General features: G+C 38.1%; 1 protein-coding gene across 4 annotated transcripts in view; it reads right to left on the bottom strand.

Annotated features, from left to right (window-relative positions):
* Positions 1-27,510, bottom strand: part of ppp1r16b (protein phosphatase 1, regulatory subunit 16B) — an 86,421-nt gene that overhangs the window by 36,167 nt on the left and 22,744 nt on the right. For 2 of the 4 annotated variants that reach the window (XM_008408446.3, XM_008408447.3), the window contains exon 2: positions 17,742-18,175. In XM_008408446.3, the coding sequence (XP_008406668.1) occupies positions 17,742-18,009 (268 nt within the window). In that variant the 5' untranslated portion in view covers positions 18,010-18,175. Of the gene's footprint in view, positions 1-17,741; positions 18,176-19,407; positions 19,535-24,353; positions 24,374-27,510 lie in introns of those variants that run through there. The other 2 variants (XM_081606998.1, XM_008408448.3) reach the window with 2 other exon arrangements.

The raw sequence follows: 27,510 nt of genomic DNA, 5'->3' as shown, positions 1-27,510 counted from the left end.
TCAAGTTAAAATAGCCTTTCTAAGGCAACTTGGTGTTCCTTTGGCCCATTTTCAGACTCATTTACATTTTAAAAAGACATCAAAGAAAAAAAAATGGCCCAATTATGCCGTTCACATTTTAAATGGATTTTTTCTTTTTATTCCTGGCAGTTTTTTTTTTTTTGTTTTAGCCAAGAAGCTCGCCTAATGTGCTTTTGGCAACATAATAAACCAGTTCAAACAATTCTACTGCAATTTACTGCAAACAGGAAAAGGCTGATCCACTGCACACAATGATCAGTTCCCACAAAAAAGACATGTTATTCTTGGAACAAACAAATAGCCCTAAACAATGTCCGTGTAGCGCAGCTTCTCTTCAGGCAAGGTGGCCTTCTCTGCATTCCCATCAGCTGTGCAGAAAGTAGGCCGCGCTGCACATACATGCACCGAGTTAGAGCTAAATGACATTGGTTTTAGTAGGACGAAAGCAGAAGAAGATAGTTGGTATAATTAGCAGGCGTTATAATTATCACCCACATGATAAGCCATCAGGAGGCTTTAGTTGTAGTCCTAACATATGTAGTTGGACGGATGCATGGGGAAGAGAAACTAAATGATTTAAGAATGCAATACAGTATGATTTTGTTAGGTTACTGTGTGAAGATTATCTCTGGAAAAACACAAACGTGAAATAATTTGAGGCTCCAATAACACTGTACATCTACAGATTAACCTAAATTACTACAATCTTAGTTGTAATTATTTGCACTAATAATTACATTTGTTTGTAATATTTTTGGTTCTACTTAATTTATCCACTTACTTTTTTTTAATCAGTGGACAAAATCTGCATCCGGGAGATAATGATCAGAAAGTAGTGCCCCGAATGAGTGGAATTAATGAATTAAAGAACTTTAACAACTGTGTCTTTTACATGAACTGGAACTGAGCACAGCTTTCCCTGGCATCATTAAATGGAGATCTATGAAGGAGGGAAGGACAGATGCAAACTGATAAACTTTGAGCAAATTTTAGCTTCTTAAGAAAATGACATTTGCCCGTAAAGGTAAGCTGTTTCTTACAGCTTAAGGTATTAGGCTGGCATATGGTTGAAAGCCAGTATTTGCATACACTGCATAAAAAGACACATTACCTTTATTTTGTCATTAAATCAGTTTAAATATTTCCTGCTTAGGTCAGGGAGGATTCCCAAAATTTCTATTTTCTATGTGCAAGAAAATATTACAAGAAGCATGTTCTATTTCTATATGAGCAGAAGTTTGCAATTGTGCCATGAGTTTGCTTTATTAAGTGACTTCATTTTGCAGGGTTGTTTTATTGTATGTTATTTTTTATAAGGGCAACTTTTGGGATGGCCTAGCTGGATTTGCGATGCTCACCTTAAAATATTAACTTTGTGTTCTTAAACAAGAAATATTTCCTTTCTGCTCAATTATTTTCACGTGTTGAGGGCTCTGCACACCAGTGTTGCATAATCCTGAAATCACCTTGTTGAACCAGAGTGAAGAGGTAACATCTGTGGTCATCATATCACAACACGCAGTGCCAACAACCATGACTGGTTCGTGGTAATGTCTCTTTTAGTTCGCTCTTAAATGAGGAGGTACAAGATCTTAATTTTTGATGCCTTCTTAATCAATCATTATATTTTGGGCAGCGTTTGGCCACTTGAAGAGATTAGCTACTTTTGAAATGACAAATGCACTTAAACACTTGTAGTGGCAAACGTGCCACTGAAGGTTTACGGGCTTTCGGGAGGCCGTTTATTTTTGGGGATTGTTGTTTGCATTGACTGACGGCTCCTCGGGGTGTAACCAGCTGTTCATCGCAGCTTAGCCACTGTTGTCTTTGCACTGCTTAGATTTGTGGGCTTGAATTACCAAGTAAAGGTGGCAGGAAGTGCATGTCGTGTGTGTGTGTGTGTGTGTGTGTGTGTGCGTGTGTGTGTGTGTGTGTGTGTGTGTGTGTATCAGCATCTGAGTTTCTTACCTAATACACTCTCTTACTCTGTGGTTCATAGTTTTACATTTTGTTTCAGGGCCTTAGTGAATAACATCCTTGCAAGAGCTGCTAAGGTTTTAATACTTAAAAAAAAACTCACTTTTTAAAGTTTTATCAATTTGAAATTTGCAGCAGTCCCTTTCTAGTCTGTCACAGTCTAATCCTCATTGGATAATCCTGAATGGTTCGGCGGGATTTATAGCTGAGGGCTGTTCAATCACTAAGAGCAGGTGGACAGACTCTGGAAGATGTTACGGGTGCTTTAAAAACGGGGGGAGAGCAGCAGGGTGCTGAACAAGCATTTGGGAGATTGGCAGCAGGGGATCACCCCACGACACATGCTGACATGCCTTCGGCAGGCCAGCGCCAGGCAGGAGAGCTTCAATCACAGTCACTGATAAGATGGAGCCCTGCTGATAGATTTATCCACCACTTGCTTAATGTGGCCCCATTTCAACTAATGTTTTCCTCTTCTAATGCTTCTTCTTGCTCATTATCAATAAATCAGGATTCTTTGGAAGTTGAGTGGCATTAAAACATTTATCTTCTGTTACATTAAATATGTTAAAACTGACCTGACCTCAGTCAAAATGTGATAAGATAGTAAGATGTGTTTATTTAGTTTTTTTCACGCACTGTAAAATGACTCATGGCAGCCATGAAGTTTAGGTTTAAATAAATCTTTAAAGGTGATGGAGAGTTTCTCAGGCGATTCTGATTTTAATTTATGAAAGTGGGAGTTTTCAGAAAAAAATTTAATAACTGTGGTTCTGTCGGACCTTTTACTGAACTAAATAAGTTGTCATGTTGCACAGTTTGTGACAGCCGAGTTGCTCGGAGCCACGACTCCACAGACCTCTCCGTGTCTGCCTCAGTTACCATGGAAATAGGAGTTAACTCAAGAGTCAGGGTTTTCCCAGGAGAGACAACCGATGGGAAAGAGACAAGGTGATGGAGAACTGAGACAGCCCCTGTGCAAGGCACCACTTGTGAGAAAATGGCTCACTGAAGTAGCAAGTAAACAATAGAGTAATAATTATGCCAACGATAAAAAAGACGCTGAAGGGAGCAGATTGAAAAGAAGGACTGGATGAAAATAAGACATGCAAATTAAATTGCAGTGAAGGCAAAGGCCCAGTGGAAGGGGGACCGTCAGTGGCATGCTCACGCTAAACAAATAACTCTTTGTTGCTTTGATATAATGAGAACACGTGTTCAGATATGAAACTAAATAAGCCAACATTCTGATAATTCTTCGCTCTAGCGCATCCGGTTCTACTAATTGACTCAGCCAGCCACTGACGCCATCTCCCAAACATCTAACCTCCTAGCAGCACTGGACATACTACCCAGCAATCAATCATGCTGCTTCCACTGATACATTTTTACTTTTCCACAGGACTGTCGAGTCCAAATTACAACTATAATGAGTCATTTCTCTAAAGAAAAAGCGTCGGCTGGGAGGAGACAGCAGTGCCGGGCTGTGCCGGGTGAAGCGATTAACCCTGGAGGAGCTGGGTCTCATGAGAGTGAACAGAAATCTCTGAGGCTGAGAGGCAAAGGAGAACAGCAAAACGAGAAAAAGTTGAGTTCTGCTGAGCCAAAGGCTGACAAGAGAGCTCCCTTAATCACACAGGATTGGGAAGAAGGAAAGGACAGGTCGAAAAAGGAGGAGAGAAGCAGCAGCTTTATAACACTACTCATGACAGGAGGGAACGATCAAACCCCCTAATCAAGGGAGAATTTGACAGCCCACACAAGGTTATCTGTCATTGTTGCAGCCCTACTCGAGAGCATGAAATGCAAAATCCCACTTAAGTAATCAAGCTCCAGGAATGTAACATCAAATCAATAGTGATGATAAGGATGATGATAAAGAGGGAAGAAAGGGTGTAAAAGCATTGGTGAAGGAGTCTTGATTTGGCTTTATGTGAATAATTCTGTGTAGAAAAAAAACCCACATGAGCTCATCCAAATTAAATCATTTGTGAGTTAAACAGACATTGGTTTGGTCAGTGTGTTCACCAGCACCAAGAGGTTCAGCTCAACCTGCAACCATCTTACAGCTTATAGTGCCACGAATAAAGAAAGACTCTTTACGGGTTTCAATTAAATACTTTGACTAATCAAAATATATTTTTATGTCAAACAATAATGACCCGAGTAAACATAAAAAGCAGTTTTAAAATGATTTAAAAACAGAAAAAAAGCTAGTGCATTATTACATCCTGACTTAATGGTGATTAACCAATTATGTTATACCAATTTCACAACAATGACCGACTCCACAGACTAGAAATCACTTAAACAGAAACAGTCTGACAACATAAAGTTGGCTAAAAGGTCTCAAATGCAACACGTCATCACCAGACATAAAGAAAATCAAGTACCAACAAGAAAAAAACAACTTACGTCAATCAATCTTAAAAGGGCTACAAAGCCATCTCTAAGATGGCTGCCATTATTTGTGGATAATGGAAGTCATTATACACAAATTGAGAAAACATGGAACAGTAGAGAACCTTCTCAGGAGAGCCTGGCCACAAAAAAAGGTATGCACTCTAGTAAGATATGAAATAATTAGGTTTAAAGGGTAGTTACTGTTCACCCAGAACTAAGTTAATAAAGCTACTTTTAGTTTAAATTCAGATTATGTTTGATCAAATGTATTTGATCATCTGAAACTTTGAAGTCTGACAAGAAAGAAAAACAAATCTATACCAGGGCAAAGAGCATTTTATGATACTTTCCTCAAACTAATCAATAGCAATTATCAGGTAACAGAAAAGTTTAATTGGCTGGAGATCAGAATCAGTGAATTTCCTCTTAATCTGAACTATCAGAATTTATTTTTTCTTCTTCATAAAAGGCTAAGAACAGCAATAATTATGTCTTTATGTCCATAGCCAACAGCCATCATTCTGATAGTTGATTCTGAAGTTTAGTAAGTACCAAATTAAGGAAAATTACTTGTACATTCATCCACAAACCTGTAGCACTTTTGTTTTCACATTCACACGTTGTATTGCTTAAAACATGCAATTGGTCGAAGCAGAAATCAGCAGCTCCAGAACTCATAAGAAACCTGGAAATCAGTATTGGCAGGGAAGAGCCTGATCAGTGCATTTCTAACAAAGCTAAGGAGCATTTGCAGCTCAGATCTCCACAGATCAATGCTCAGCCTTGTTGTCATTTGTCTTACAACACATGACCCAGCTTACACAGCGGCTGTAAGGGGTCACGCCAGCTTAGTTAGACATGTGAGCAAACAACCTCATGCTGTGGATCAGCAGTTAATTCATACTAAAGGAAAATCTCACTTCGCAGGCTTTAGAAAGTCGCTGCGATCCAAGATGGGTCAAATAAAGTCTGACATGTTTGTGCTTCAGCAAACAAGTCAAATTTAAGTTTACTGATGATGATCTAGGTAAGTTAAAGTGCATTGAAAAAACTCAGATCCGTGATAAAATTCTTCTTCCATGGAGGCTGATTGAGATGATTCTTTTCAGCTATTTGTTCAAAGCTAGTTGTATTATGTTTTATGTCGAGGCTTGCTCCTTTTTCGCTGCTTTTCAGTTGAGTCCTTGCACCTGAGCATTGTTTAGAGGAAAAAGGCTTTTAGATTGTTAACCGACTTATCTTTGACCTATGAATTACTCAAGAATAGAAGAAAAATAAACCCTCAAGGATTAACCAGCGTGGCCTGAACAAACAGCAAACTCTACAAGTAAAAACTTTTAAATTAAACTTCAAGGCAAACTTCGATGTGCAAAGCATAAATAAATCCTTAGCTGAGAACTTACGACAGATGTCTGCAAATCTCGGCAGAGGAAGCAATGTTGTAAAGGAGAGGAAGTCAAAACTGATTCACAACAGCGAGAAGTAAATGATTATATTAATCAATTATGTAATTTATGCTAAAAATGATTCTACAAGCAAAGAGTGTAGAATATGTCTGATTTAAACAGTTTTGTAACTTGAAAAGACCAACATTATGTATTTTACCATCCTTTCCCATTTCTGTTCATCCCAGGAAGAGAATAAAAAGAATGCAATAAGTGAGGCGTATCTCCAGACTTCTAGACAATGCTGTAGATTTATAGATGTGTAAAATGAGCCTGTGTATTACCAACCGGATCAGAGGGCTTTACATCAGATCCAGAGTTTATCGGGTTTAAAGGCACTAAACAGGAGGGGATGGATGACAGAATCTGAGCATCTTTATAGGCTGATAAATGTGGTTCAAAAGTTTATCCTTTTACATCCGTGAGTGACGTATCTGAACTTAACTTCTTTTTTTGACTCACTCCATCATTATCACTATAATCAAACAGAAGAGACACATTGATGTTGCAACAGAGCGACCTACATCATCATGGCAAAGACCTGTTTAGCTTTCAATGCCAGACCTGTGAGCAGCTCCGTTTCATGTTTTTGAGCTAATTTCTCTTTCATCGTGACACGATAAAGACATCGTTCCAGCAACACACTAAGAGACTTTATTACAGGCAGACAACACGGGATTCTTCTCTGTGATTAGTCTCATTACTTTTACAGATCATTTACTTAATAAATCCACTAACAAGAGCAGAAGAGGAGTCTGAAACTACCTTTGAAATGAGAACTGGAAGTGACAGGAAGCTGCAAATGCATCTATCTGGCAACAGAAATAAAAAATGTATCTTTGCTATTTGGTGTTGCGTAGTTGGATTTTAAAATCAATATATGCAATAAGTCTAAGCTAAAATAAGTTGTTTTGAAACTGAACAGCATCAGTGAGGCATATAATCCATTTTTTTCAGGGTGTAATGAACTCTATTATAATGTATGGGATGTTTCTGCACAAGTTAAAGCCAAGCTGATGCAAATGAACTTCTCTTTTCAGGACATTTCTGAGCAAGGTGTTGTTAGAAAGAAACAAAAGCTTCTGCTTGGTGTCCTTCATCAGTCTGAAGGGCTGCGTTCTGGCAGCAAGTAGCAGCAGAGCAAATCGTAGTAAAAATGTATTTCAAAAAGGATGAACAGTTTTCTGTAAAAGTTCTAGCAATCATTTAAAATAGGAACTGGTGAGAAATGCCTAATTTTTGTTAAGGACTTTTGCAACTTTAAATTTTTTTAATTTAATTTTTTAAGTCACCTAGTAGGATGGTCTAAAACAAATTTTCCCCAAAGTGACAACTAAGCATTTTGCATCACAGTGCTTCATATAAAGCAAATAATGGACAGAAAGAAGGGATGTACAGCATACATCAATAAAAGATAAAACTAGATATGCGATTTACAGCATAAAAAGATACATCACCTCAATGCCACCACCTGGTATTAAATCAGAGTTAATGTTAAGTTATATCTTTAAATATGATACCCAAAAATTATATAAAGACGCTGAGACCAACTTTCAAACCAGGGATACAGAAATAGGATACGAATCGGAAAAGAAGGGTAATATTTATGAAGATTTCAATGGGATTACAAAGAATAAGGGAGTTTTCATCTGAGCAATACGAACAGGAGATTTTAAACCACACTTCTCTCTCACACAGAAAAGGTCACTAACTGTGCAGAGTTTATGAAAAAGATCCAATTAAATTTCTCTGATTTTCATTCCGTTTTGTTACTGCCTCAGTGAAGGATGTTTGTGACATTTTTCCACTGGTATTTGAAATGAGAAGTGAAGATAAACCACTGTGCGACATGTTTAAACATGAATCTGAAAGCTGACGTTAAAATCAGCAGAGGAGTATAAACATAAGACGAGATGGTCGGTGTTTTGGTGATGAATTTTCTCCGTGCTCTTTGCACTCCTTCTCGTCTTTCACTTTTGCAAGACTTTTTGATGCCGTTCTGCTGCTGCCATATGCCTGGGAGCAGCTAAGCCTATTTTAGGCCTCTGAGGAGAAGCCCTTACCACTCTAATAAGACAGAAGAAGAAGACAAAAGCTCCTCTGAGACCTAATTTGCATACAAATAAGAAAAAAAATTAGAGTGAACCACACGAGTACTTTCCCTCTGGGAGGTGATACACACTTGTGGAGTATTTTTATTTTTTATTTTTTGTATCTACAGTTGTATTTTTATGGTGATGATATGGCAGGAAAAAAAAAATTACGGAGAAAAACCAAAAGCAAAAAGCCACACATCTAAAACTGGAATGTGGATTTTAAGGGCGGCTTCTCGGGCTGCAAAGTTAGAAGTTATGAAGTTTCAGTGGGGGGCATAAGTGGTAATTAGAGTGCAGGGTGTTGTCCTTGTGAGTGGGTAGTTAAATGGAGAGAAGGGTGGGAAGAGGACAGAGCTGCAAAACAAAGACAGGGTTCAACAAGAGGCAACAAGAGATGTGTGGAGTCACATAACAATGAGGATACTTGGATACTTCAAATGTCCAAACAGTCACTGCTTCAGAGGTTAAAAAAGGTTCTTCACTGGTCTACTAATTCTGCTTGCCTTGCTTATTCATAGCATTTTGTCACATTGCAGCTACAAACATTGCAGATAAACTTGCAAATGCAGCTGCAAGTGTCTTTTATGCTTCACAGTTTTGGACATCTATACTGCCTTATAAGATTCTTTACAGAATATTATTCTTTCTGAGAATCTTTGTGAGACTGAATGGAAAGCATGAACCTATTTTTTAAAATATTTTCACAGATTCTAAATGGAACATTGATTTGTACTTTGACTAGGCCATTCTTACACACAAATTAAGCTTTTATCTAAACCAGTGGTCCATAACCTGGGTTCCATCGAACCCCAGGGGTTCGGTGAGTCGGTCTCAGGGGTTCGGCGGAGCCTCTGCCGCGGAGGTAAAGACACACTTGTGTAAAGTCGTGATGACGCCCCACTTTGCCATCACTTGCTGCAGAGGATCACGTTACATTGCTTAGCCAATCAGTGCTGCGGAGGAGCACTGATTGAAGGAGTTCCACTCTCAGCATGGATTTGAACTTGTGTCTTTAATTACTTCAGCAAAGCTCACAGTTTTTACCAAATTCTATAGTCTAAATCTGCTCCTTAGTTGCATCTTTTCGGGGTTGTTACTGCCTCTAGTGGTGTGGGCGTGGTTACACAGCCAATATAATTACATTACTAAATCAGAATACCACTAAGTATTTTGGGTCGGGGGGGTTGGAATAAGAAGGGTTCGGTGAATGCGCATATGCAACCGGGGGGGTTCGGTACCTCAAAAAAGGTTAAGAACCACTGATCTAAACCTTTCATCTGGAGCTCTGCCTTCTTGTTTACTGTTATGCTGCCTAACCCACATCATGATACGACCACCACCATGTTTCACAGTTGGAACGGTGCATTCAGATGTCAGCTTTGCATGTAGAAACATTCAACTTTCACCTAATTTAATCTATTTCAACATCTCTGCAGATTTCTGCAAGGCTTGCTGGAAATGTTAAACACGACTTTCTTCGGTTTTCTTTCAACAGTCATCTTCTAGTTCTTCCGTTAAGCACACATTTGTGGAAAGAATGACTAATAATCGATGTGACAACACATTCGCCCTCCAGAGCTGTAGAATCTCCTGAGCTCCTCCAGAGTTACAACGTGTCTTTGGGTTGAGTCGTCAATTAAAACTCTACTTTTCTGGTCTGCTAGATTAGATGGATGCCGATGTCTGGGCAAGTACACAGCTGTGCCATAATCTATCCTCAGATGGGAAGATGGGACTCTGTGATGTTAAACACCTGGGTTATTGTTTTATAACATCATCCTGCTTCAGTCTTCTCCACAACTTTATCCCTGACAGACCTGCTTTGTTCATTAATCTTCATGATTCTGTTTGTTTTCTAACGTTCTGCAACAAAGCTCTGAGGCCTTCGGAGAACAGCTTTATTTATACCGACATTGAAACACACAAAGATGCACTCTGTTGCATGAAATCAGAAAAACAATACATTAAAGTTTGTGGTCGTCATATGACAAAATGTGAAAATGTTAAAATTATTGTTTTTAGACATTTAGATATATTGTATCTGGAATTTTTCTGTTTTGTCATTTAAGAATTTAACGTGTTTGGTCTTCAGTTTTCATCTCAGGGATTAAACCACAACAGAAGGACTAAATTAAAGCTTTGTTGTCCTCATTTGAATAGAAGAAGGTGTGTCCAAGAGTTCTTTGCAGCTTTACAGTAACAGCATTAATGCTCACTTAAAGCTGTCGCACGCAAAGGATTATAAAGATTATAAATGTTTCTTCTGAGCACACATTAACTCCATCTTGTTCCTGCCTCACACAAATGCTTGTGATGGTTGGTCTACAGGAAAACAAGTCATAAATGTTTAGTTCTCCACAATAATCAGCCATGAAGATTCACAGAAATTACAGAAGCATTTTGAGACCCTGCTCTGCTAATGGACACTTTGGGAAGCAGGAAGTGAAAGTGCTGTTCACCATCTCTACTTTCACCACCCACTAAACCTCCGCTAATCACCACAAAGAGTCAGCTGCATCCAAACCTGATGATGATGAACAGCAGCTGAATAAATGTTTGTTTTCTTCTTAAAGGCGTAGTGACCATGTGAACTTCAACACACAAGCTGCTGAAATAACAACCTGCTTTTAAAGCGAAGGCATTAGCTCAGTCGATACTGCGTCTTTGTTGCTGACTGTCCACCCTGACCCCGCTGCTCTTCAGTGGGACGGCGGAGAAATCCCATCAGACTCAATGGCCTGACAGCCACACAGAGAGAGGCCGGGGTGATTCACAGTAATTTCACAGCCATCAGCCCTCGACGCTGTGAGGGGGCGCAGGGTTGAGGAGGCCGGGGGACAGAGAAATGGTCTCTAACATCCCTGCTGCACCTCCATCAAGCTATTTTCTTCCTCTTCCTCTTAACCAGCAACAACAGACCAAAAATATTTACATCCCTGACAGATTTATGTCTAGATTCCTTATAATTTCACCAACCTTTGTCTAATGACTGCATATAATATTAACATGTTGTGATTACGGCGATGGCAAGGAGGCTTTCTCCCTCAACTTGGAGTTAATCACCAAAGATAAATCATCAAATTACCCATAGACAAAAAATAAACTGGCCATAAATAGGGTTAAGTAGCTCCAGTGCTAATAGAGGTTGTTGTAAATTGTTTGTAAAATCTTTTTACACTCTACTGCAGTGGTGTCAAACTCATTTTTATTTTGGGCCGAATCAAAAATCTGAATGTTCTTAAAGGGCCGGTTGCACCAGAATCTATTGATAAAACCAATAAAACTGTTAAAATATCAATAAATAGCTGTTCCTCTGGGATTTGTGATTATTTTAGTGTTTATTTTTGCAATCAAAATGACAGATTTTGTGGTGAATATTAAGAAATATTTGTAATCATTATTTTTTTTACAATATTTACGCTAATGTATGATGTCAAATGTGACTATCACTCGTCGTATCAGTTACGGATTCAACGTTTTTGACCAATTCTGAGAAAATTAGCAGTAAAATCAGGAAAAAATGTGGAAATTTGTTGATTTTGTGTGATTTTTGCAGATTTGTGAAAAACTGGAAGGACTTATTGATGTAATTTGGAGTCCAGAGGGCCACATAAAAAGCTGCGGCGGGCCAGATTTGGCCCCCGGGCCTTGAGTTTGACACCTGTGCTCTACTGAGAGACATCTGTTTAATCTTCCACCAGAAACAAAATTCTGGGTCAAATGAAATTCATTTAAATTTATATTTGCCATGAATAATTGTGGTATGACATTCCCTGGGGAAAATATGGAACTACTTATCAGGATAGTCAGTTATTTTACTTTGCAGCAAAATGTTTTGTAGCACAGATAATACACTAACTTTCTTTAGTAAAAGATAAATAATGTAGTTAATATAACTCAGAGCAAATTAAGGGAAAAATGTGATATCAACCTTTAATTTGCATTTCTAAAACAAATATCTGCACACATCTATATTTGCATATTTCTACAGTGTTTCTGGTAAAGAAGCAGGGAACATGGCGACCAAACCTTTACAGGAAATCTAGGGGATAATGACATTTTGCTGTCCTGTCATCAGCTTGAGGCAGGTTTGTTGATTAATTTGTTGCTCAGGATGCCGTCACATTATAAGTGTGCAGTAATAAACGCAAGAAGAACTCTCTAGAGTGCAATAATGGTTGGCTAATATATTCCCAGCGTTCCAAACTTGCATTTCTCACAGTAGAAGATGCTCACATTGGACACAAATGGCATTGGCCAAAATACAAAAAGGTCACAGAGTTTAGGAAGGACAGATGCCTTCAACCAATTTTCTGATATAGTGCAGTCCCACCAATAAATATGAATGCTACTTCATAGTGTGAGGCAAGTCTAAAAAAAGTCTGAAAGTTTAGCCATAAAATAAAGAAAAATATCGGACACCTACTCCTCAGAAAGTAGTATATGTTTTGCCTGAGCTGGAGACACAATCTAAAAAAAAAATGAACTCAGAAGAACATATGAACCCCTCGGAGCATTTTCTGATGGAAACCTGAGTAGTTTGGACAACATGCAGCTCTTTCAACAAGGACTCAGCCTAAACTAACACGCTGCAGAGCAGCAGAAGCAGCCAAATCTGTTGTCTCATCAGCTATTTAAAGAATTATGTGAGATTGGGTTATTAAATTCAGTTTGCATCGTTTAAGCATACTGAACATAAAGCTCACAGTCACAGTATTTGCCTGACCACTTTAAAACCACTTACCTATAATATGTTTTATTTCTGTTTGTTTGTTTTTTTGCACAGAGCATAACACGCTTTTAATGTAATTCAGAAAGAATATGTACAGGGAAATTAATAACACATTTTCTGAGGTCAAAGCAACTCAGTTGATTCTGTCATTTTAAATTAGTCCCGATCAAGTAAGATTCCAGTAAAATAAATTCTAAAACCTTCTATTCAATAGGATTAAACATGCTGAGAAAGATTACTTTGAGCTCCCTCCACCCTATGCTGACCTAATCTTACAGAATCTCAGTGTGCTTGGCGAGGTAATATCAATTCATAAGACCTGCTGTCAAGAAAACACGGACAGCAGTGGCATGTGGTATCTTACCTGATTTGCTCTCCAATCTCACCTGAATGGAAAATATCACACAGACTCTATGGTTCTTCTCCTAACTCATCCAAATGTCTCTGAAAAGCGGATAAAAATTTTACCGAAAACAAGAATTTGAAGAATAACACAAACACCTGGTAGTGGCACTTTGAGCCTGAAATAAGGAATATGCATGATGTAGTTTTTGCTTTGTTTTATGGTCCAGTTGCAAACAAACACACGAACTTGAGTTTGTGTACGTATTGTTTGAAATATATGTCTCCTCTCTGGCTGGAGAGTTTACTAAATGTACTAAAGTCCCAGAGCTCTGGGAGCTCTGGGACTTTAGTACATTTAGTGTCATTAGTACAGCTTTCCTGTACTAATGACAGGAAAACAAACACACACACACACACACACACACACACACATAGACACACACATCCATTAAATACGCACCACTGCGTCTACACAGATTTAGTTTTTGACACTTTTAGCTGTTTTAATGCTGTGCAACTCTGAAGTTCACAACAAACAGCAAGTGATTCAATTATGAAGAATGCATACCAAAATCCAGCATTATGTCAACACTGAGAGCAAAGGCAGGAAGTGGAGAATTACAGGAAGCAACCCGTCAACTCCTCCAAATCACAGATTAAATGCGAGTCTCCTTCTGCGTCTCATCTCATTATAGCCTCAGTACAGTCAGTCTCAGGTCGGTGTCTCAACCTCTCTGTTTTGTTTACATTTGACTAAACACCCTGAAGATGCCATCTGCTGCAGCACGTGGGCTTTTAAAACTTCATTTGTAGACATGTTGTACTTCAATGGCATTTTAACGGTGCAGAAATTAATGTTTAAATATTTATTAGCTTCTTTCTTACTTGCTTTTTTTATCTTTTACTTCTTGATCTCTTTACAAAAACTGGAATTGTGTCTTTTTGATTTCCATCCTTTATAAGTATCTTTTCTCTGCTTATAAGCCACTCTTTGAACAAACTTTCCAAAAAGTTTGACTTTCTTTTAAATGGGTGAGTGTTATATAATTTCCAGACACACAATGACACATCACAATCAAGTTGTCTTCAGTTGTTTTAAAAATGCTGCTTATATCAAACATGGCCTTAAATAAATTTGACTTTGCAATTTAAGGGCTTGAAATTGGGCTTTTGTCTCTTTAAGAAGCAACAGCTCTTTCTGACACTCCACCCTCAGCACGTCATCACAGCACTGCTCCTCCATTATGCCGTTTACAACCATTCTTAGGAGCACTGAACTGAGAGGAAGTTTGTAAGATAAACTCAGCAGAAACGCAGTTCAACCAGGTGTTTGTTAATTGCTGCTGCCGCTAGTCTGGAGGAGCTGAGAGCGGAGGGCGAAGGGCAGGGATGATCTGTGAGGCAGAAGCTCGGCTTGGAAACTGCAGCTCTGAGGAGAAACTTTGGATAAGCACCCCTGAATGGTTGCCATGGAGATTCAAGGATTTCGCAAACATGCACGAAAGAATCAAAGCAACACTCCAGGTATGAGGGAATAACATTATAACATGAAATAAAGCACTTTAAATATGTTTTTTTGGCACTAGTGGCCTTTTGGAGCTATTGTCATTTTGAAGAGAGAGAGAAAACAGAGGGCAGCTGAGTCAAGGACTGTAGCACCTATATATGGGGCACATACTCTACCTTCTACACCACCAACACACAATGACTTTTTTTCCTTTAAAATAAAATGTCTGAACACATTCCCACAGTAATCCCTTTAGCTACTATTTTCTTTTCCTTTCTTTACATAACCCTAACTGAAATCATGAACAAATGAAACGTCGTTTCTGTTGTGAAGCATTTCTGTAAAACTGGTCAGCCCGCCATGCACAGACTGCTGGAGCAGCACAGCGTGTGGAGACACGACGCCTGATCGAGCATTTGGGGACCAGAGGGAATGAGAAGGAAGATTATCAGGCTCCCGAACCAGCCAGCTGCCACTGGAGCTGTGTGGGCAACACTGCATCCTGCCTGTCTTCCTTCTGCTTTTTATCTCCATGCCTCTTTCATGGTCACCCTCATTAAACAGCAGCGGTAGCAGACGTTTTTGTGCCCAGGCACTGCCAGCAGGAAGGAGAACTGATAAAAGCTTCTGCGTGTCAAACGTGCAAAAAACCGAGCCAAGACATCTACTCTCAATGTGTGTCGAGTGTGAAAATGAAGAGTCACGTGCATGACGTTGAAAAGTAACTTTGTTTAAATATGCAGGATGTACTGCATAGACAATATTCACTTCCAGTTCAAGGTTTAATATGAAGTTTGAAATCACTAATAAAGAGATTGACTCGAAGTTGTTTGAGGCAGATGAAACAGCACTTCGTGAAAAATGGTAACAAAGCTTAGAAGTAAGAATAGTGAGCAAAGCTTTAAGACTGAGAAAAATATTACACAAAGTGAAATAATAAGATCTCTGTGCAGTATTTGGATAGATGCCCTACCCAAATTCACATGAAAATCCTTAAAAGCTATTATGAAACAATACTACAGTGCTAAAAAGAAAGTTCACCCAAGGGCTGTTTTGCACAGCTCTTTTAAAGGTTCGGAGCACAGCATTTCATCAGGTTATAGTCTGGACTTTGACTAGGCCATTGCAATACTTTGATGCGTTTAGTTTTTTTGACATTTGGTTGTAGATTTACTGCTGAGAGTGATCATTGTTCTATTTCATGTGCAACTTTCATTCCCTTCCCCCCTGTGCTCGACAGTATGAGGTGTTTGGTTTTTATCTTAGCATCTCACCTGTTCAGGCTCCACTTCACAAAACCTAAATTATGCTTCTCTCTAAATTATTTTTAGAAAAAAGTTTTCTCCCAGCAGCATTTTCACTTCCATAAAGTTATAAGTCTGCAAAAGATTTTCTCAGTAATCTGTTTACATCGACTGTAAAACAAGTAAAACGCAGTGACCTATGAACACAAACTGATTCAAAACACACAACGTGTGTTTATGTTCATTTAGCTGCAACGTCTACCACAATGCGTTTCTCAACACAAAACTATTTCTATTCATTTGGCCAGCGCTGTATGTTGGACCAAAGTTAAACTATGATAAAATACGACCTTTTAATGTCTTATAATGTAGCAACTTTAAAGGCCTTCTTAGTCTGTCCTGTCATGAAAGAGTGCCTTTTAAAGCTCTCTGATGAGCTAAATGCTTTGAAATCATCTTCCTTTGGTTTTCCGTGTGACGATAACCCCCAAAAAGCTGCGCCTACATCTAAATGTTTCCCTCCTTGGAAGTGGACATAGATTATTAATTACCCTTGTGTGCTTTTTCCAGGCCAAACTGAAGACTCGGAGGAAAGGTGCAGCTGATAAGCTAAAAGCTTAGGGCTAAAAGCCCTAAAGTGACTTTGTGTGAATTGCACCCAGCAGACCCGCCCAACAACACTCTTTAAATGTTCCCTAAACCATTTCCAAAAATCAATCCGACACCACAACTCCAGTAACAAACAACAACAGGGTCTCTACCACAAACGGCATTTCACATTCCTAGGCTGATGTGCGTGTTTCTACAAGTAAATGCCGTCTGTCCTGTTATTATAATTATTACGTAAATAACGGAGCCTCGCGGTGGCATTTAAATCTGTTGAGACAGTTTGCAAACAGAAAGGATAATAGTGCCACTGTAGGCTGGTTTTGTTATGATTAAAAGAGATCAAACCACTTTCAGGTTAAAATTACATTAAGTTAGATGTCATATATGAAAGATAGCAGCATGTTATCATTTAGGCATCACAGACTCGCTGCCAAGGCATCGTGGGACAGTCTCTACTGGAGGAAAACAATTATTATCTCCAAACATAGGGGGATTTTTTAATTAAAAGACTGGCAGAGTTTCATCTCAGTGTGACAACTCCATTATTCTCACAATGATAAAGCGGATTTGTGGCAGAACAAATTTCCAGAAGCGTTTTCAGCGTGCGAGCTGAGCTAATTGTTTTCCTGACATTTTGATACCTCAAAATGTTGATGAACAAGGTGCTCAGTTCAGGAACAAAACATGACGGAGCATTTTAACACGCGAGGCACTGACAGACCTGCTGTTGACTGGAAGTGGGTGAGTTTCAGATCAATAACCAGATAACAAAAACATGATTTTTTTTTTTTCCAATCAGTGAATAAATCATACATGAACATTTCCGTAAGGACAAACACTCTTAAATCTTTGGATGTCATTGCAGAAAGAAGAAAGTCTAAAGTTAGTTATTTTGAGTAACAGTGAGAGGTTTAAAAATGAAGATATTTAAATGTTATAGCATGCTAAAACACCTTTATATTATGTAAATAATGGGCAGACAAAATTCTCAGGGTCTCTTCAGATTCTGTAGTGTAGTAAAGGGAAGTGCTTTATCAATATATTTTTCTAATATAAAGTTAAGTCAGCGCTTCTTTAAAATCCATTAGCATTACATTGGTGAAGTCTGGTCTGAATTTTGCACATTTCTGTATTTTTATTCTGTTTGTAAAAGTTCAAAAATAGGAGTTTCAGTGATTTGTCTGATGACTAAACCAGATGATATTTTAAAACCCACACAGTTTAAAACTATCATAATATAAATGATTAAAGACCCACTTACAGTAGAAGAATAGAAGATTATAAAGTATTTAAGCTATAGTTCTTCATTAAAAAAATGCATTATAATGTTTATTAGTTTCTGTAATTTACAACATCAGTTACCTTCATCGGGATCGTTCCTGGCTGAAGCCTCCAGAAGAGCCACGCTAGCAGCGAAGGACACCCGTCTCTTGGACTCTGACTGCTGAAGGCTGTTCAAATTACGACTCTTCTTGTCGGCCTTCCTCTTCTTGTTCTGCATCTCCTTCTCGTACACGGCCCACCTCTTCAGCTGCTGGGTACGGCGCTTCTGAGCCGCCCGCAGCCTCTCCAGACTGGGCACCTTGTCCAGCTGCTGCAGCTCCTGGATCAACTCCAGGTGGTTGGCCATGCCGCCAGGTGGGATGGATAGCAGCGGCAGCGGCGGATGATGAGGATAGTGATGGTGGAGGGGGGGGAGGGTTGCTGGGAAGGTAGGATTCTAGCGAGGTCTACACCTTCGGCTATGACCTCCTCCCTTTATCCTCATCATCATCCTTTCATCACCAGTAAACGACCTGAGAGAGCAAACAGAGAGAGAAAACGTGTTATTAGATATCAGAGAATGTTCATAAATAACTGAGATACACCATCTTGTAAGAGTATGAAGCTGCTTGAACTTTTTCAAAGTTTGTCATGTCACAGCCACAAACTTCATTGGATTTTACAGAAGTTTCATGTGATAGGCCAACTCAAAACAACACAGAGTTATGAACCAAAACAAAAGCAACAGATGGTTTTATTTTCTTCCCCCAATAATAGTCTGGAAAGTGCGGCATGCATTAGTTTTCAGCCCCTATGAGTTTAACCTCTTTCGCTTAAATTTCAGCATTTCTAGACCCTCGCATTCAGACGGAGTGGGTCTGTGTGCGTACATTTTCAGGAAATGCAACATATTTTAACTGGGCCATGAATATGTATCCATCTAAATCATTGTACCTCTGGCTCTATGCCTTTTGTTTGATTTTCTTGCTGAAATTTGGACCTACTCTACTTCACCACAGGCAGGGTGTGTTCAAGGATTTGTCCAGTCGGTTTTCTGTTAGACATGTATTATATGACGAGGAAAATCGCATCTTTATTTTCTTTCAATGAAGTAATTTCCTTTGAACTGAGATATGTGGAGCCCAAGACTCATGGCTGTGAAATTTTAACAGATTGTCCCAACGTCTTGGCATGAAAGTGACTGGTTGCACTGGTTGTGATGAGAGGTGTTGGACTGACGCTATATACAAATGTACACCACAATTTTCATATTGTTAATTGTAAATAAATATTAAATTGTTTTCTCACTTATTGAAAATCAAGCTGCAAAACTCTGGATGAAAAAAAGAGAAATATGGTTTCAAGGGGAAAAAAATATCCCTTTCACAACAAAAAAGAAAAATTCTTCATCTTTATTACTAAACTGATCACTGATGGCTACTACAAATTTTTGTTCACTTTGCGAGCTTTTACGGATCTGTCAGCTATTCTTCATCATGGTTAACCCTAGAGCTGAAAGCACAACAAAGTGAAAAAATTATAACCGGGGGGGAAGAGTGCTACACCGAGGAGCAGAAGAGCCACAGAGGAGATTGTTTATTTTTCTAATTCAGAATAATAGTTTTCCATCCTCTTTGACAGTAAGTCCGCTACAGTGTTTGTGGCAAGTGAGAGCTTCAAGGGAAGCTGGAGTTCAATCAAACTACATGGAGGAGAGTAAACATCTGAAATATGAAGCCATAAGACTAAACAAAATGCCCCTTACCGATCACAAATGCCGAAATCACTATTGTAGAAAAGCTGATGAACATTTCCTCAAGTCTGCAGCCGCTCAGTAATGAAAACCCCCTTGTTCTCCATATTCAGAGACAAAATGTTTCACAAAGCCACCAATAACTGCCTCCAGTCTGCCGTCAGACTCATGTTTCCTCTAGACCTCATACCTAACTGCTAAAAACATGGACAGGAAACGCGCTGAACAATCACTTCCTACAGCATAATTTTCAGTTGTGGGGGTAACGGTGCACAAAGTCTGTCAAGTTTCTATTCTAAACTGAATCTACCGTAAAAACACTCAAAAGTTCCACAAATTAAACTAAAACTTAAAGTTTTTTTCAGGGTCAAGATGTGAGAATGTCCTTGATTTTTTCTAACATAACTTAATGTTCAAATAACTCAGAGACACAAAAGCTTTGATGCAACAAATGTATTTGACATTGCAAATGATTCATAAGGACCTGGGTCACAACCTGAAGGCCAAACACATGAGGATTAGCAGCAGGGTCTCAAATTATTTCTGCTTGAATTTGAAACGTAAGCTTTGAGCAGAAATACCATCTAGTACACAAACTGCAAATGCAGATAAACAACCATCTGGACAATTTTTATTTCTGCAAGAAATAAAAAAAAAAATTACATCTGGTTTAAGTAGTTACAGTATTTTGTCCTGGTTAATTGAACTACTTTGTTGTCTGTTATGCATGAGACGTAAAAGCTGATAAAAATAAACTTACTATTTTAATAGTTTGGATTCTGACTGGACTTGTGCAACTACTTACTCGTGATGTTTAAATCACTTGTAGAGGATTTTTTAATCAAATTAAAGGAACTTCAATTTGAGCGTGTTTGGCAATGAAAAAAAATTTACATATTAACAGCTAGTATTTTGAGGGCGCTGATATTACGCTGTTGTTTTGCCGCAGTAAAACAGTATTAGTTTAATAAAACTGAGATCTAGAGTTCTTCTTTTCAAGACATCCTAAAATGATTTTATTTACTTCTCTGCATTCTCCTTCCCTTCAACATCATCTTCTCTTTCTAGTATTATTAAATCCTATAAAGACCCTGCACTGATTTTGAAAGCATCGCACACTCTTTCAAGACATTACCTAAACTCATAAATAGTTATTTTCCTTTTTGTGCTCTCATCCATTCTGCAGCATAAAAACAGACTCTTGAGCTCATCTTAATGCTCCATTAGCGCTAAAGAGGAAAAGCACCACGCTGAGTGAAACAGACTGTTTGGAAGATGATGTTTGGTGCTGAGAAAAGGTCACATACATGCTCTGCACCTGAATTCATCTGAAGTATATTTCATGCTTAATCAGAGAAAATGAGAAGCACACAGCAGAGAAAATTTTTCTCTTAAATTGTTCAAGAAAAAGGAACAAATTACTTTGAGGTGAAGTTCTAAATCTTTGATGTTATTTAGAAAATGTAGGGCTCAAAAAGACAGATACTCTTCAATGGTCTATGCTGGGAACATTTTAAAACCCCACTGACTTTAAATGAGCTTGTCTAACAATAAAAAAAAGTCTCTGAAAGAGTGCCAATGCATTATTGTGATTTATGAATAATGCAGAAAATGCAGACAGATAAATTTCTGTGACTCAAACCTGCTGACGTCGATAAAAACACGTCACATAAGATGATTTGTTTTATTTTATTTGAAGAGGTTAAAATTTTCACCGCTGCAGACAAAGTGAGTTAACTTTGGACAGGATGAGTGACGAAGAAGGAGGCGGTCAGTGTTTGCTATAATTGTCTTTGATGGTCAAAACCATCAATGCTGGGAATTCAAAAACCAGGAGCGACTGCTGATCGAATCAGAGGGAATCAGAGCAGAGGTAATGATGTTACTCACACACAAACACGCAAGTGAAAGTGAAGCCAGAGCCACAAAAAAAGAATGAAAGACACAAACAGAGCCACACAGACAAATAGCTTGAGCAATAATCCGATGCTGATATTCAAGATCAGTTGTCATCGTTGTTGGAATCAAAATGTTTTTTTTCTCCATCATTGGTAGCTAATAAACAAGTATCAACTTCCTACAGGAATGAATACTGACATGCGGTCATCATTTATTCAAAGAAGCTGATTTTAATGAAGGAAGTGCTTAAATAATAAATCATGTGCTAAAATTTTAAGAGATCAAAGTTTCAGACCAAATTCAAGAAGATGCTCTTAGTTGGTATTTCTGTGCTGAACTTTATGCCAAGTAGAGGAAACACTGAAGAAACAATCTGCCTGCTCCTTTGTCTGTTTTTTGTGGTTGGTAACATGATAAAGTTGTTTAGCAGGAAAGACAAAGGTTCCTCGAATGTTACATTTTGCTATTTCTGTTTTGGTGATATTGCTTCACTTTGCCAAAGAATGAACTTTTTCTTTTCTTTTCTTTTTACTACATATCATAGTATACCCTATTTTCCGGACTATAAGCCTCACACCCCAAATAAAAAAAGAAAAACAGTAAACATACGTATAAGCGCACTGGACTATAAGCCGCAGATATCTCTGCCGCTCTAGGTTTTCCACAACGATGCAGCAGCATGCAGCAGAGCGGGGGCGGACATCAAAAATTTGAGTCATAACAGGTCAATTGAATATCACATTTATTTAGGTTGAAAAGGAAAAAGTTGCCAAGTTTAGATTTAACTGAACTGATTATGAGGGCATAATCAGTTTGAAGAGAAAAATCTACTTACTGTCTGCTACTAGCATGTGCTAAATGAAAATGGGCGCTTTCTTCTTCTTCAGATTTCAACGGCAGCTTGCATCCATTATTTTCATTATTGTTGCACTACTGCCATCTATTGGATCCTAATATCTATACCGCAAATTCTCATAATGACCCCAGTATTATTTAAAAAACGAAAAATCTTTTTTTTCCCCTCAATACTATTTAACTGATCAACAACATTCTAAAATTTCAATTCCCTATTAAAACCTAATTCCGTTTTAATGGGCAATTTCTTCTTTTATTTCCAATTTTGACTTCCAATGATTCACTTCCTGCTAAAGAGCCCCCTGGTGGTTAAAGAAAAATCCACAGGAAAGCCGCACCAGGCTATAAGCCGCATGGTTCGAAGCATAGGAAAAAAGTAGCGGCTTATAGTCCAGAAAATACGGTATCCAATATGTGAGGACTAAAAAACGGCAAATCCTTTGCTGATATCACAACAAATGTTTGGTTCCTTTTTAATTTCTACATAAACAGAACAAAATAACACAACTACTCAGTAGATTAAGGATGACCAATATGTCAAACACCTACTGTCACCTAATCATGGTTTTAATACAACTTCAGTCAATAAAAAAAATAAGAATTCAAGCCAAACGTTGTAGAACAGATTTAAAGCCACTTCTTCATAAGCTGCTCAAAGTAAGATGAACATGTATTATTATTGAACTATCAATATGCACAACACTACGATTCCAAAGGATGATTAGATATAAAAAAGTCTGATGGTGAGAAAAAAAATAGGAAAAATAGCGAACCAACACCTTCTACCTAAAAAATATCTAATAGACTTTTGCAATATTAAACCGGGCCCAATTTTGTGTTCAAGGTTTATTTGCTACCGTTGCTTTCAAGCTTTAAAAACCTGATGAACTATCTGAAGACTACCCACGCATTTGAAACCTAAGAGTGTAGGACGAGACTAAAAGTTTTCCAAGAACAACAGATTTTTCTTTTTTTTCCAACATTAACCTCCTTCCATCTGGCAAAGTAAACACTGTGTAACCACACAGCAGCAGACAAAAAGCTGAAGTAAACAGCAGTGTGATCACATGCTGCGACATGGGGAGTAAAAAGAAATTTCCATTTGATGACTCGACTGATGGGCCCACATGCTGATATGCTGCTTTGTTTCCGTTAGATTAAAACCAGGTGAGGAGTTAAATTTAGACAGCGCAGCTTTGTTTCCCCTGTAGGTAAAACAAGAAATCAGTAAATAATTTGTAAATTCAGAAGCAGCTCATCTCGCCACTGGCTCTTTAAAAGCGCTTCAAAAAAGATGTGAGACAATGAAAAAACTGACATGATGTCATGGCAAGAGGCAAAGACGAGCTATTTGATGTTATGTAAAACAGGGGAGCTGTAGGTAACTGTAAGCCCTGCAGCGACAGCACAGCCGTTACCCGCGGCACAGGCAGCAAATCACAGATTGACCTCAATCAGCTCCCTGGCTGCAGCCATGAACGTTCCCATGCACTCACTTTGCGTTTCATATTATTACGTAAAAGCCCAAACCTAAATGCAATGCTGATTATCCTCCAAAAAAAAGCAGGTCAGACCATGGGCACAAAGCTGCTGCTATCAGTAAACAGTTCCTGCTCAAAGAAACCTCAGAAAAACAGTTGCTGGGCATTTTTAATGGCTGTTTTGTTTAATCTAGCTTCATAAATTGGCAGCTGCAGGACACAAAGCTTTGTTGTGATCACAAGGTCAACCAGAATGCAAACATCGCTACGGACAATAATGAATATTAACATAGTAAAATTGAAAAGCTCCTCTACATCTTTTCCCATTTTCTTTCCTATTTACTGCGTTTTTGACATTTATTGGCACCCATAAAAGTAGCCTCTATTTAAATGGCATAATATCCCAAAAGTAAAAGCAAGAAAACTCCTACCTATAATTTAATTAAGCTCAATGAAGAAAAAATAAGATATACTTTTTAAACAAAGTACTATAAAATTGATGTCACTGAAAAATGTTAATATCAATCTTAGTAGATCAGAGAACACTCACATACTGTGTTTTTCACTTCCTGGTTTCCTGGTGTATAAATATGACACAAAGGCCTATTTTTGTTAGACACTGTTCAAAATGGGAAAGCCAAGAGAACATGTCATTCACATCAAGATACAAGTTAGCTTATGGGAGAGTGTAGGAAGGAAGACAAAATCTTATCCATAGCTCACCTTTGGAGAAATAGAGTGTCTTTCTTGGCATCACAAGGTCTCCATAGAAACCATTAGACTCCATCAACGTGCCAACCTGTTGTTTAGCAGCCTATTCTGTCCTTCCATCTCCAATATAACTTTTTTAAATTAACTGGAACAGCATACAGTAGGTACTTCAGGACAGGTGTAAGGCTGAGTGTTTGAGGAAAACTCTGCAACACAATCAAATAAATGGCTCATTACCAGCATGGTAGCATGATAACACACTGAGTAGGTAATCAAGTATTACTGCAGCTGTGCTGGAGCGTCTTAAACAAGCACTGCATGCTCTTGAGGACTGGAGTCCAGCATAAAGCAAAATACGAACATATGAAAATGTGGAGAAAATCCCTGGATATTTAAAATCAAAATCTGGTGTGTTCTGTCACCATCAAGTCTTTCAAGAGGATAGTGAAAAACAACACAAATGTGACTCATCATAGATAAAATCAACCATCTTTCATGGCCGTCTCAGTCTCCTCTTTTATATCCTCACATGAAAGGTGATCTGAGAAGAAGAGAGCATGTGAGAGGAAGCAGGACACTGGACAATTAAGAGACTGTGGAAAGAGGAATGATCAAACATTCCTTTCTCCATATGCCTTAACCTTATAAAATAAAAATAATAAGACTGAGCACCATCTTATTTGCAAATGTATTAACAGCAGAGGTACCAACAATTGTGGCACCGGTTATTCTATAAATAGAAAGTTTTTTCCCACTGAATTATTTACTCAAATTAAAGCTTTTTTTTCCAGAAGTTTTCAGGGAGAGATCATGCTCTTGCAGTAAAAGATGAATTTCTTTGAAGACCTTTCACCAGGGGAACACTAATTGTGCAGGTTGCTGTATATTTTTGTCTCAGCTATAATTGACCTGCCGGTTAAGTCTGCCTGTTTCCCCAAGATTAAAACTGTAAAAAGAAAGTCTATTGTGAAACAGAGACAGGCTCCTAAACACACAGTAGGAATGCAACATTTCCAAGCCGGTGTTTTCTTCCACTCATAGAGCTTTTTATTGTAGCTAAATTTGCTGATTGATGAAACTGAAGAAAACACAGCAGATTACAGAGGCTCACAAAGCATTATGATCCATTTTTATCTCACTGACAATTATACAGAATGAGTTTTCACTTAAATGAAGGCCAGCCCCTGCTTGTCCGTTAGACTAAGACTATGAAATTGAAACTTAAAACAGTAAGTGTATGAGGGCGTCTTTACTTTTACATTTTTTATATTTTCACACTGGATCAAGTGAAATTGATCCAGACTTTCCAGCTAAATAAATGTGATTTCACATGGACGGTAATAAACTATAGAAACATAGATAATAGCCTTGAGTGCATCAAAACACTGATGAGCATTAAAGCACCACAGGATTTCCTGTAAACCTCTTACGAACACTAACTGCCCGGCTGAAATTCGGTCCACTCTGTGCTGTTTTAGTGATCCTATTAGTCTTGAGAACAGAAAAATAAACCCGATGAGGTCATTAAATCTATTCAAAGTATCCAGGATTGAAAAGAGCTTGTTCTAAATCTTGTTCTAATAAAACCTTTTGATTTATAATCAGCAGAAGCTGCTTTTAAAAGTGCTCAGTATGTTTATAGTTAATACTGATCAAGTTTCATTAGTATTGGCTGGGGATGCACAAAAAAAGAAAACGTATCATGATGCAATTTTAGTTTGGGAGCAGGAATCAAGGATAGTAAGTCCATAGCACACAAATTAAATACTCCTTAGAGATTTGGTGACCCCAGCAAGTTACTATTTACTGCGTTTCTCTAACAGCAACCATGAAAAACTGTAACGCTCTCTGTGCGTTGGAAAGGTAAATGCGAGTCTTCATCAAGTGTTAATCATTACAGTTACACTTGTTTTTAGCTCTTTAATTATTGCTCTGACCGTACATGCAGGCAATTTAAAGCAAGAAGCAATTTTCTTGTAGTCATCCTGTGAAGATCAGCAAATTCCACATTTACTACGATTTCCTGAAGAGAAACGGTCCTGAGAGCAATGCCATACGTATAACAGAAGAGACAGAAGGTAATTAGTAGCTAAAAGATCCAAGGATCTCAAATAAGTAAAATATAAATTAGAAAACTTCTGTTTTCTTTCATTTATAGAAATTGGTACATGCCAGTAAGAGCGGCAACTAGTTATTTCTTACGTAACAATTAGCATTTAAGTAATAATCAACTGTTGGATTTTTCTATATTTTTGAAGTGTTTAATTAATCTCCTACTTTGGGGTACCAATACAAGTTGGCAGTGTTGAAACAATGACTGAAAATGGATGCTTTTCAGTTTCTTATCTGCAAACAACATATTTTATTTTGGTTTCTTTATGATAAAACCTTTGGGGTCAAACTTTGTTTCTCAGGATGAAACCACAACTATGACTGACTCTACCATGGACCCTGAGCTAAAAAAAAATAAAGTAAAACACAAAAATTAACAAAAACAAAATATTATTGTTGTATGAAAATCATTGGGCATGTTAGACATAATCGTTGAAATAATTTTTTTCCAAGTTGACATTTTCTTTAGAAATATGCCTGAGTAATCTAGTCAGCTCATGAAGAGACAACGATAACATGTTGAAAAGCACCACAATTGAAGGGGTTTGGATTAAAATGTCTAACCGGGAAAACACAAACAAGCAAGACATTTCAAATCGGATGCATCTTGAAAGCAGCATCATGTACTTCTGCAAAGTACATGATGCTGCAGCTCCATTCAGAAACACTTTTCAAGACGTTCTGTGTGAGCTGTGGTCAAAAAGTATATTAATTTTCACATAAACATCCTCCTTAACATCTGAAAAAAGAAACGCCTTCTAAAGACATTCTCTGAAAGGGGAAATTGCTTCCTGACTCCAAAAACACCTTCAGAGTTAGAGAACAATGGAGAGAGCAACAGAGTAAAAGGTAAAAGGTCATCTTACAGCAAATTTATCAAATTATAAGAACATATCTTTTCAAAATGACTTTCAAATTGCTTCAAATGGAGCCAATATCTTTTCAGACTCTCCATTCAGTCACTTCTATCCCATTAAGAATGCATGACATCATTTTATAATGTTGTCTTACTGAACTTTCTTCTGACTGTGATAAAGAGCCATAAAGTGGAAAAGTT

Source organism: Poecilia reticulata, chromosome 5, assembly GCF_904066995.2.
Source record: "Poecilia reticulata chromosome 5, P_reticulata-male-v2, whole genome shotgun sequence".
Classification (NCBI taxonomy): domain Eukaryota; kingdom Metazoa; phylum Chordata; class Actinopteri; order Cyprinodontiformes; family Poeciliidae; genus Poecilia; species Poecilia reticulata.
Note: the sequence above shows the minus strand (reverse complement) of the source record. Positions and strands in the feature narration are given on the sequence as shown.